The sequence below is a fragment of the Sturnira hondurensis genome, unplaced genomic scaffold (genome assembly GCF_014824575.4).
Source record: "Sturnira hondurensis isolate 20B ecotype Veracruz unplaced genomic scaffold, ASM1482457v3 Scaffold0018728, whole genome shotgun sequence".
NCBI classification, from domain to species: Eukaryota; Metazoa; Chordata; class Mammalia; order Chiroptera; family Phyllostomidae; genus Sturnira; species Sturnira hondurensis.
In genome coordinates, this window is record NW_028091359.1 from 18,015,653 (window position 1) to 18,028,605 (window position 12,953).

General features: G+C 43.6%; 1 protein-coding gene across 1 annotated transcript in view; it reads right to left on the reverse strand.

Annotated features, from left to right (window-relative positions):
• Positions 1–12,953, reverse strand: part of BLMH (bleomycin hydrolase) — a 39,808-nt gene that overhangs the window by 3,355 nt on the left and 23,500 nt on the right. The window contains exon 11 of the mRNA XM_037070280.1: positions 11,479–11,548. Coding sequence (XP_036926175.1) covers positions 11,479–11,548 — 70 coding nt within the window. The remainder of the gene's footprint in view (positions 1–11,478; positions 11,549–12,953) is intronic.

A 12,953-nucleotide genomic window follows, 5' to 3' on the forward strand; every position in this document is an offset into this window, starting at 1 on the left:
CCAGATTCCTAACACTATACCATCTGAGACATCCTTCCCTCTACCGCAACGCAGGCTGAGTAAATTCTCGGCGCAGCACTGGACAGCCAGGCAGGTGAAGGACAGAGGCAGGCTCATGTAATAAAGTTTGTGCCCTTATGACAATACTATCGTCACAGAATCAAATGAGTCTTCAGAGAATACACAGAGAAAATGGACAATAAGTACATCTGCGCATCTTGTTCCAAAAGCAGATCAGATTAAGTCCTCACAAATTAAAACTCCTATCGATCGCAACGCACCCTTTTGGTGTCCCTGCCAAGAGGACCTGCCGTGATTAGTCTCTCGCTCTTCAGGATATGAAATCTTCGGGGCCCACAAACACCCCACGGTCTTGGGGGCCGCAAAGTAATTGCACTCCAAGTAGATAACGAACTCGTGGCTGCTGTAACAGTTGATACTGCGTGTCCTGGAGTTTGACTGAGAAGATTGGGATCAGTATGTCTGGCACCCAAGGGAGCAGCAAAGCACCCACTCCGGCAGCTAGAATGTGGCCCTTTCGACTTAAGGAAAGTTGCAGCTTCTCAGCCCTCTGGCCATTAGAAAAAGACGTTCCCTAAGGAAAAAGGGGAAGAGAAGGAAAATCTGCTGCAGGGATCCCAAGGTTACATTTAGGGAAACACAGAGGTAAATGGACAAAGCAAGTCAGCTTTAGGAACTAAGGTGAAATTCAGTTTTGTTTCAGTTTTAATGTCGTGTGTACACACACTGAGAAAGAAACCAAACAAGCACACAGACCCTCCAAGAAACTGGCCTGCTTCTGTATTTGTCCCGAGAAAGGGCACTATCGGTCCACACAGGGAAAAGGTGTCTGTGAGCGGAGCTCTGGAGCGTTAGGCCAAATTCACTCAACGACCTAATAGCTTCCAATGGGTTAGTAAACGGGAAAGTTTAACCTTGGGATCCCTGCAGCAGATTTTTCTTTTTTCTCTGGGAAACACCCTTTTTGTAATGGCCAGAGGGCTCCAGGGCCACTTTACCAGAGAAAACTCGTCTTCTGCAACCCTACCAGAGATCTAAACCTAGATGAAGGTGAAAAGTATACCAGCATTTATGAATTAAGGTATATGTTGTATTTTTCCCTGACTTTGTTCTGTGAAGCACTTCACCTCACCAACAAGCTATTTGTGGTTAATTTTTGTTGCTGTTTTTAAAGAAGAGTGTGATAAGGCCAAGCCATCTCTTCTGCTCCGATGGGTCTGTCTGGCTGCGCGCACCCGAAGAAGCCCGTCTACTGGGCCTCGTCTCGTCGCTGCCACGCTGTCGCCCGCTGGTGAGAACTGGAGTTTGAAGAGAGATTTCCAGAAGAGGAAGCACAAACCTTGCAGACACTTGTCTCACAACTCAAACTTCCTAATAAGGGGTGGGAAACCACTCCACAAAACATTCATCATTTGAAATGAAACTGTGAAGACTATGTAGTAACGGGAAAAAGTTAAAAAGCGATAAAAGTAAAGTACAGAAAAGTGGAATATCCTATATTATGACAACTATGTTACAAACTGAGATATACAGGGGGAAATCATGAAAAAATGACAATTTTATATCATAGGGTAGGTGATTCCCCCCCGAATTTCTAAAATGTTCTATTGCTTTTCTGAGTCCTTAGAGATTACTCAGACAATTCATGTTCATTATAAAATATCTTGGAAACACAGGAGAAGGAGAAAGACGAGGAGCAGGAGGAAAAGGTGGATGAGAGGGGGAGAGGACGAACAGAAATTCTGAAACTGCCCACGACTCCACCACCTCGGGGTAAGCCCTCTTCCAATTCTACATACGTCTTGGGCAGTTTCTACATACAGATTCCTACATTTAGTAAAAACACGTTATCACACATGCTCTTCTGTTACAAAGTACTAAACATGCAGCCTCCCCATACTGCTCTTTTCATACTGACAAACGAGAAGCGCGTCTGCTCACGTGACAATTTTAAGGTGCTGAACTAGCACAGGCAAACAGAACACATTCCGTTTGTCCGGAAACTGCCGCTGGAAACGAGACCTTTTGTTCATGCTTAGGAACAACACTGCAGCAAACATTTTTGCAACTAAATCTTTGTTACATCCTTAATTATCTTTTAATTTCCTTATATCCTCATCGGTACTTGGTATACAGAATTACGACATTCTCTCTGGGTCCAGCCTCAACTTGTGCGTGTAAGTCTGCTCGCTACTCAGTTTCCTTCTATAAAATGCTTGCTTGGGGCTTCTGCCTGTTTATAACTGGTGTGTTTGCCTTTTTCACAGTAATCATTGATAGTGAACTAAATATTTATAAGTTATAGCAATGGTTGCAAACATTTTTCTCCATTATATAATTTCCCTTCCAATTTAGTTCATAATATTTTCTAGTCTACTAAAACTTCTTTTTTATGAAATCAAGCTTACCAGTCTTTTCCTTTCTGGCTTCCAAATTTGGTATTATGTAAACATTTTTCTGCTATTATAATGAAAAAATAAATTTAAAAAAGTAGGCTGAGCGGTAAGAAAGCATTAGAAATACAGTCTCACTGAAAACCCATCGCTCACTAAGGCCTTGACACAGTCGAGTCCCAATCAGGAGCACACAGAGTGTTCAGGGATGACTCAGTAATGACAATGCACCAGCCACTTCTGCTAGGTACCCACCACGTCACTGCAGAGTGCGCACTAATGCCACACAGTCACACAGAGCAGCGACTTTCAACCTGTGTGCGGCAAAAAATTTAAAAACATGCAACACCTGACACTAAACAGCTAACCAGTATGCTGCGGCACACGCGTGTTTTAAAAGTCCTTGCAGTACACCGGCTGAAAATCGCTGGTACAGAGAGTAGGTTGCAACTGTGCAAAATATCACAATCCCTATGGAATGGAATTTGGCACTATCTAGAAAAATTTCAAACATATATATTTACCCTTCTCACCAAGTAATGCCATTTGGGGACTTTACCCTGCAGACACACAGCACTTACATGCACACAACATGAATTATATACTGTGTATTTATTTATGCACAAGAATAACTCATATTTATTTAAATTAGCTCTTACTATGTGCCAGGCACTATTTCTTTTTTAAGGTTTTATTTACTTATTTTTAGAGAGAGGGGAAGGGAGGGAGAAACATCAATGTGTGGTTTGTGCACCCCCTAGTGCGCCCCCTACTGGGGACCCAGCCTGCAGCCGAGGCACGTGCCCTGACTGGGAACTGACCTAGAGACCCTCTGGTTCACAGGCCAGCGCTCAATCCACTGAGCCACATCAGCCAAGGCTATTTAGCTCTTACTGTGTGGCAGGTACTATTCTAAGCATTGTACATATATTAATTCACGGCAATACTGTTTGTAACAGCAAAAGACTGGAAACAACCCAAGTTCTATTAGAATAGGAACTGGTTACATAAACTATGGTACATCCAGACAATGGAAGGTAATGAAGCTGCACTGATGTGGAAAGATACTCATCAGGAAATTCCAAGACATATCGTTAAGTGAAGCGAAAAGAAGATGCAGAGCAGGGTACAAGACACGCTATCTTTGGTGCACTAACAAACGCTGGAAAGATGTAAGAGAAACAAACAGGAATGGTTACCTCAAAGAAGAGGGGGGGGAAGTGACAGAGATGGATATAAGATTCCTCTTTATATACTTTTTTGTATTTTGATTTTGGAACAATGTAATTTTATTATTTACTAAATGAATTATACTTTAGAAAGCAAACAAATACACACCCCCATAAAAATCTGTGGAGAGGTGACACTTGCCAATACAATTTCACATCTGCTGTCCTTGTTTTGATTTTAATCCTGACAACATCATTACCAGTCAGGCAGGGTTGGCATGAGTTGTCTGAAGTCTCTCAGCCAAAAGTAAAGCCCACACAGAAATCCAGGTCTTCCTCTAACGGAGCACTCAACAGCAAAGAGGCAGGGTTAACGACTTTAGCAACAGATAACAGCATGTAACCTGGCTTAGGCACCTAGCTGCTTGGAACCAATTTCATCTGCTCACACATCACACATCAACAGTCATGTGCCCAGTTTTTGTAGGGCCCGTTTATGAGACCTTTTGTATCTTTAAATCAAAGAGATGCCATGTATTCGGAGTGCATGTATTTAGAAGGGAGAACAGCACGGGCTGGATGTTTACTCCCTCCCTCCTGAAAAAAAGATCCCACAACCGGAAGAAGAGAACCAAACCGCCACTATGAGCCCTGGCTGGTGTAGCTCAGTGGATTGAGTGCTGGTTAGATTCCCAGTCAGGGCACATGTTTGGGCTGTGGGTCAGGTCCCCACTAGGGGGCACATGATAGGCAACGACACACTGATTTGTCTCAACCTCTCTTTCTCCCTTCCCCTCTGTGTAAAAACAAACAAACAGTCTTTTAAAAAAATCACCACTTATGAGATAGACATTTGGACAGTGATCAGAGAAGAGGGTTCTTTTTCCTCCAGAGTAAATACCAAAGTATGTGATGAGGATGCATTCATGCTTCTGAACCTTTTGCTGTTAAGAGAAGAGTTACCCTTATAGCTGGATATTAACTGTGGTCTTCAAAAAAAAAAAAAGTTAGAGAAGATACCATTTCCCTGATAAATCTACTAGGAAAAAGGCAGAATGCAATGTGTGGTAGGGAAAGAGCATTGTTTTGGTTTGTGGGCTGTATTTCTAAACCATCAAACCACAGCAAAGTTCGGTGAGCAGAAGCCCACGCGGCCTGAGGCAGTGTCTTCCGCCGTGGAGTACAGAAGCCCGTCCGCCCTGGGCTGAGGAAGAGGGGGCAAGTCTCCAACCAGTCTGATCGCCTTTCCCTGCACCAGTGAGTGCGACCCAGGCACGTCTGCGAGTACACAGTTCTGTAAGGGTCTTGCTGCCGGACAGGAGAGGAGAATCTAGGTGTCATCCAAGGTCCTGTTTTCTGGCAGAAATACAATGCCTTTGGACACCCACACTACCACTACTCCTACTTGTTTCAGGCACAGCCCACTTTTGGATCATCCCTCAAGAGCTCCACGCATGGCAGGCCACATGATTTCTTGGCCTTACCCCTCAGACACCACTTCTTCAGCTGGCTGGCCACTTCCTCTCCAAAACGAAAGGCACAACCCGCACATCTTTCCTGAAACTCCACTCACCACTGGCGAACTGCTAAGGAGCCTTCACATTTCCGGTCACTCACCATCTCCCTTGCAGTTTATCCCTTCTATTATTTCATCCTTATCCTTGTGTTTATGATTTACAATCTGTTCTTACGATGCATTACTAACACCTATGGGGCAAGATTCACAGCTGCAATCGTCCCAGTTTCCCCTGCCCGCTCCCCCGGCATTTGAAGGAATGAAGTACGAAAACGTTGCTAATGGGCATGACAGGACTGCTGGGCTTCCACCCCCACCCCTCTGAAAATTTCCAAAAATTTCCAAAAACTGACTTAAAATCCAACCCCAAATCCTTTTTCCTTGACTCGTTTGACTGTTCTGCTGTAGAACGATTTACCACCAGGCCCTCCCTTTCACCACCCAGTCCCTGGGCTTCCCGTCCCTCACCTGTTCCAACCACCTCAGCTTTCACGTCTTCCTGTCGTTTCCCACTCAGGGAGCCCGCCCTGGTCCTGCCCCCCTCTGTCATCTGCCTTCCTGGAGGAATCGCCTCTGCTTTCGCTTCCCTCCAACTCCTGTCCCGTATCTCCAGCCCGAGGAGTACACCATGGATGTCGCCGTGCTGCATCACAGCCCTCTTCAAGTCCCCCGCCTGAGTCCCAGGTGAATAAGTGTAAATTCCTCTGGGGGTCAGAGACAGTCATTTCACCATTGTCCATGCACGGTTCCCCACGCCCCAACAATCAGTGTGAGGTATGGCTAATGCTAACGATTTTCCCTCGGTTTAGCCGCCTCCTCCACTCCTCTCACAGGACTAGGCATCCCTCCAGCGAACTGTGATGCAGCGCAATGGTCGCACGGGGGTCCTGAATTCTCAGAGATGCGAAGCTAGAAACGGGCAAGTCAGACCGCACTCCTCCACTCCTCCGGGAGGGAAAGGCTGAGGAGCCTACCTAATTGTTCTCCCACCCTCACCTGCCTCCAGGTACATGAACAAGTGACAATGACGGCCAGCATGTCTGAGTGCCACTTCTACGCCCGGTGTGCCTCTCCCAACAACTGAGGTGGGTACAATTATTATCTCCACTTTACAGCTGGGCTGACTAAGGCTTAGATAGGTTCAATGTCATGACCAGGGCCGCACGGACCAGAGGGGACTGCCAGGATGCGAACTGAGGACGTTTAGCTCCAGGTTCTGGGCTTCAAAACCCCTATCCTTCTCCAACCAAGGCGAGCACAGCTGGGAACAACCCAGTGAAAACAACAGACCCTCTCTGCAGGAGAAAGCAAATACACATCCAGTCTCTGTTAAACGTGAGGGAACTTCCCCCTGAGACTGAGGCCTGATCCTAAGGCCTCTGCCCCACAGCCTGTCCCCCTCTCACGAAGAGCAGCCTGTCCTGGTCACACCGTTCGGTAAGAAAGCATCAGCCAGTCTCAGAGCACACGCTTCCTGTTCTAGCCGAACGTACTATTTTTATCCCCGTCACGCAGGCCCTTTGGTTAACAAAAATAGAGGCGGAGTGGGCCCTCTGTAAGAACTCAGAGACCCGCCTGTGACGGTGCAGAGACCGGAAAACCCCGAGGTGACATAACAAATTTGTATCTTGCCCTTTTCTACGAAATCAGAAGCTTCTTTTAGCTCATATAATTTTCTCTTGTTTCACCAAGTTCAGCTCAATATTGCCTATAATTTATATTATTTGTGCTAGAAACCCAAAACTGAATCTCAAATAGATCTGTAAATAAACAGTTATCTTTAAGTAATAGATTAGGTTGGCCAAAAAGTCGGTATGGCTTTCTCTGTAAAAAAGTTGTTGTTATTTAGCATATTAAGAAACCAGACTAAACAAGCATTGAGAGCCATGTTACGGTAATCCCACCACTCAGATCTGTGCTGCATCAAACACGAGGACTGCAACACCATCCCATGATTATGTGAACCAATCACAGAGAAGTTCCACAGTAATAGTAAGACTGGCTCACTAGGGAGACCGTGTAAGAATTTAATTTGTTAACAACCAAAGCCACTTTTGTTATATGCACGGCAGAATGTTGACACCTACTGAAGCTGTGTGATGGGCCCATGTGAAGGGGGGTTTCCTTCATACCATATATCCTTTATATATACTTGAAATTGTCCAAGATAACAAAAATTAAGGAAAAAACCTATAAAGCAGCATTCACACAAAAAATGCAAAACATACATTTGCAAAATAATTCTGGGGAACTGGGGACGACTCCATCCAGTTTTTTACTCACCCAATTCACAGTGTGCTAATAACCTCAGACATCAACCTTTTTTCTCATTCACGTCCCAGAAAAATGGTGCTCTAAGAGCCCCTTCTCCTGACACTGGACATTTACACAATGTCTTCTGATCCTTTATATAGTTTCATGGCCCTTCAGTCACTAGTTCCTGGTCAAAAAAGGACCACGAGTTACCTGTTATTTCTATGCTCGGTGCTACTAGAACAGAGAAGCACGTTTAGTGGTTAAGAAACTAGGTCTCCTATCAGACTAGGGTCGTCTTGGTTTAAAGCTTATGTTCTTCTCAGACTGAATTTTACAAACTATTTACTCTAATAAGCTTATACACCTTTCAAAATGAAAGACAACGTAACAAGTTCCAAGGTCCGTTCCTTCATCCAACTGTGAAATCCAACTGTCTCTGACATGACTCATAAACAAGTTAGAAATGTATTTCCAGAGCGGGGGGAGAAGACAGCCATGTGGGGTTTATGACGTGCTAGATGTGCATCCAAGTTTCAGTCCAGCTCAGGAACTTGAATTCACCAACGTGAAGTAATCCAAAGGGCGCAGTAAGACAAGAATTAATACTCTCCTTTTACGTCTTTTGTGATCAGAAGGAATGTTTGTCCATTTTGTGAAATAATCAGGTTATGGCCATGAACATGACCAATGGGGGAAGACTAAAGCCCAAGCCCCCTGCCCATGTATCTCGGCTCTTTACCTCCGTTTGTATCATTAACACTGCTTTTTCAGAAACCATCCATCTTAACAAGCAGAAATCCCGAGGAGAATAGTAACAAACTATTAACAATGTTATCTGCAGAAACAAAACCCCAGCGATGCTGTTTAAGATTGTCAGGTCTCTGAGAGAAAGGCAACCAGAGGCTCTGCCTCAGGTGCCAGCCAGCACACCAGACGACAGGCAGGGAGGAGGGCCCTGCTGGGATCGACACACATCGCCAGCGAGACAACAGTACGCATTCTCTTCAGGTCAGGCCAAGTGTGCCAGTTAGATTAGATCATGTTTTCTTTCTTTCTGTCCTGTTAAATCTTCATTACCAAGAAATACATGAGAATAATTTATTTTGGCTGTGAATGAACTATTCCCTACCTCCACTCAGGTCACTGTATCTTTTGGCTTTCTACTGAAGTGCTGTATCATTTCAGGCATTTCGGTTACTCAGAAAAACAAAATGAGTTACTTTAATCTGGCCTGGACAGCTGTAGATTTCACCAGGAAGGATTACAGGCAGCTCAACAGGATCAAGACTCCCGCTGTCTCAACATCTGCCCTTCTGCATCCACAGGTTCTACACCCATGAATTCAACCGGGGAAAACAGTTACGTTGTTGCTGACGTGAATTATATAGTTAGGTGTATGATGGTTCTGTCTGTATGGAACAGACTTTACTTCTTGCCATTATTCCTTAAACAATAGTGTAACAACTATTAGTAAAGTATTTACATTGTATTATGTATATAAGCACCTAGAGATGATTTAAAGTATAGGGGAAGATGTATGAAAGTATTTACATTGTATTATGTATATAAGCACCTAGAGATGATTTAAAGTATAGGGGAAGATGTATGTAGGTTAGATACAAATACACATTTTATATAAGGGACTTTCAAATCTGCAGATGTTGGTATTCAGGGGGGTCCTGGAACCAATCCCCCCCATGGTTACAGAGGGATGACTGTAATAACAATGAGTAAGTCAGCAAAAGCAAAACCTGCACACCCTCAGTACTGAGTCACAGTAGAGAGGTACAGTGAATGAAACAAAAAATTAGCAGAGGCCAGAATTCTCTTTAAGAGAAGGTATTTAGGTTCAAAGTACTGTAACAAAAACAATAACTCACACTACCCAAAACACTGAGCACTTGCCTGCCTTTAACAAGTGTTTATCCTCTCTTAAATGAATAGCAATGTTATCATCAAACTCAGTGACTATTAAAGACAGAAAAATGTCACAGAAGCAAGCCAAGTAATCCAGGCTCATCTAAACAAACCATAGCTTTAGTTCGTTTCTTAGACACTAATTTCTATGATAACAAACCCAACTACAGGGACCAAATTAGACCAAAAATTAAACAAGCTACCAATATCTTACGAATTTTTTAAAAGACTTTATTTATTTTATTTTTTAGAGAGAGGGGAAGGGGGGAGAGAAACATCGATGTGTGGTTGCCTCTCACATGCCCCCTACTAGGGGCCTCGCCCACAACCCAGGCATGTGCCCTGACTGGGAATCAAACCAGTGACCCTTTGCTTTGCAATCCAGCCCTCAATCCTCTGACCCACGCCAGCCAGGGATTATCTTATGTATTAACATTCTACAAATTGGAAATCCTTCCAATTTAAGATATGCCATTCCCTTGCATTCATTTAACTATCGTCAATTTACAGATATAAGTAAATTTTAAATTGTTTCTTTTTAAGCTTTCTGTTAGCTTTAAGGTTTATAACCCTCTCTACGTGATTCCAACATGCATTTGTCTCAGAATGAAATTCATCTTATAAGAAATCACCAACTGAAAAATATGTTGCCCTCTAATACATTAACAGTAACTTAAGAAGCACCACATAATCACAGAATAGTAACAAAAATCACAGAAAGGGGACATGCAACCACCTTATGATGAACAGAAACACAATAATGGCACGTGTATTTGTTTACATATAAACACTGGGCTGCTGAGTTTCTCAGCAGATGCCAGGGATGGTTAGCCAACACCCACCAATGAGCATTTCATGGGGAGATGGAAAGACTTGGAATGACAGGTTCTAGGCCTCCAAGTTTTGGCCCTCATCTGCAGACCTGTGCTGCTCAATCACGGCATAATGTCAAGATCAAAACTCAGGTTAATAGGCTCCTCTAAGACAGAAGTTTTCAAGTATAAACTACTGAAGCCCCACCTGCTCACTTCCCAACCTCCACACTCCTCCTTCACATCTTTTACCCTTGGAAGTCCGGGGGCTCTGGGAGCACAGTTGGAAAGATCACTATTCTGAACATTGAGGGAGGCGACAGGCAAAGAGTTGCTGTAACCTCCGTTTTCTTTTCCTTTTTTTTTTTTGAAGAAAATTTCTGGCTGATTATCGCTCGGGGAAATGTATGTGGAAGCTTGATTCCAAGTGCCTGGGCACCTATCTCTCTGGCTTCCCTGCCTGTTTCCCCCCTGCCCCTCCGTCTTCTGTCTCGTGTAGTAAGTAGTGGCCAGCGTGTCTTTCCCAGCCAGAACCCACTGGCTAAAAGTGAGGGATACGAAATCTGAGAAAGAGCCGCTACAAATGCCACCAGCACATGCAAATACATGCATGATATTCTACAGTAGTACCACTATTGGGTTGAAACCTTAAAAATTAAAACATAAAACCTCCTTAAAAGGCTTTTTATCTACTATGAAAAACAGTCTTTAAAAATACAGCCTCAAAAATTCACAAGAAAAAAAATACCCTAATCAGTTAACGGTGATCTGTAGGTGGTAAGATTAGATTTTTATTTTCTTCTTTTTGTTTATCTACATATTTCACTTTGCTACCTGAGTTTTTTAAAGTCTAATTATTATAATTTATTTGTGACTTCTGACTGGTTTTGATTTGTCAGAATAACACAGTTCTAAACAGTAACCACAGCATTTTTTTACTCTACAGGCTTTACAACCCCTAGAGTCTCCAGTAAATGTGTTAAGTTTCTTGCCAATCCCATTTCCTGCTCAGAGACACTGACTTTCTAGCGAGTTAGGGCAGGAGATGAAAATACACCAAATGCTACAGAGCAAGTGTCCTGCAAAGGGCACTCCACCTTCTCACCGGCCAGGGTGTTCTGGTACAAGAGGTCTAGTAGGGTCAGCACAGTTTGGAACGAATGCCAGCATGTACTGGTCTCAGCATCAACTCAGGGGATTCAGGCACAGTACTTTGGTCACAGGGATCCTGGCAGCAAACTAGATCCTCAGATTTTTCTCTGAAATAGTCTATCCAATGGGATATATTACTGAAAAATACTCCACACCAGGGCAGCTTTCTACCCATATCTCTTGAGGCAGAGAGCAGAACAGACTCAAGGCATCTTGAACTGGTATTACCAGCTTCAGCTCACCTTTGTGGCCATGGTCTTCACCCCACGAATTCTCCACTCTCCATTTCACAAATGCGCCATCCTTATCATCCTGCAAAAGAGTGGGTAGGAGGGGACAGTTGGAAATTACTGCCGACACATCACGTTAGTCTTGGCTTTTCTCCCGCCACTCAGAAGAAACAGCCTTCTCTACACAGCCAGGGCATATGCCTCCAGGCACGACCAGGACATGTCACTTCTGCAGCTAAAGGGAGACTCCAACAGAAGCGTTTGAAGCTCTTGGGGTAAAAATGCAATAGACCTAACAAAGCCATTATACTGTTTTCTCCTTTACACTCTAGTCTATACAGAAAATAAGCATATTAAAGTGCTACCTGGCTAAGAAAAACAAAATATTAAATTACTAAAAGCAGTGAACACCATTTGAAGCCAAGCCTCTTGCTATTAATTGATCAGCATTCTTTGCAAAGGCATCCCAATGTATTTATTTTAGAAATGATTCTAAAGTCTGGTCAAAGTTTAAGAGAGCAAATACATTCCCATCATATGGCTGACTTTCCTGCCTAGGAGAACCAAGCATGGATACTCTCCAAACGTGTGACTGACTGACTCGGTCAGCTGATAGCGAGTTTAACCCAGTAGAGACTGAATGGCAAAGCAAAAGTGAAAAGACCATTTTCATAAAACAAAACCCAGGCAGTACTACTGTCCTCTCCCTTCTCCCTTCCTCAATCAAATAAGCCCAATTTTTATCTTTTTAAAGGAACAACGACACGCATCATGAAAACCTCCATTTATAGGCTTCCCCGTAGTGGCATAGAAGGACAAAAGGAAGGCTTCATTCAGGGAAAGACTTTTCTCCTTCATGTTCAGCCAGGGCATTCGCTGCTGTCAAAACAACTTAAATCTTTGCAGCATGAGAGGAGAGCCGGCTCCTCTCCCAATGACTATCTCCCAATGATTTCATATGTCAACTCCCACTTGTACATAACTGCGTGAGTCTCATCCACACAGGATGTGACTCTATTCTTGGCAGTTTTCTTGGATCTCAGTAATTTTCAGTCTGAGAAATAGCTAACAACCAAACCCGCAACTTCAAACACCCTTATCTGTACTACCCCTTATCTGAGTCCCAGATACCGTCAAAACTACATCATTGAACTATCCATTCTAAGACTAGCCTAGCAAATGCCTGGTTGGTTTTCTGCTCCCCCCATTACAGCCCAGCTTTACTCTCCAGTTAAACACCACTGTCAGAATCTGTATTACCTACGGTCATTTATTACAGTAAGTCTGCAAAGGCTTCCTCTTCTTTCCTTTGCCAATGAATTTCTATGTGACCTAGACCAAGATGTTCTCTGTCATCTACACATACAGAATAAAATCTGGACTGCCCTTACAGGGGTCCCAAGGAAGCAGCAATAAGAATATCCCAGAATACCAGCTACTGGCGTTATTATTTAACTGCAGTGCAAGCTAGGTTCAGTGGTCAAACA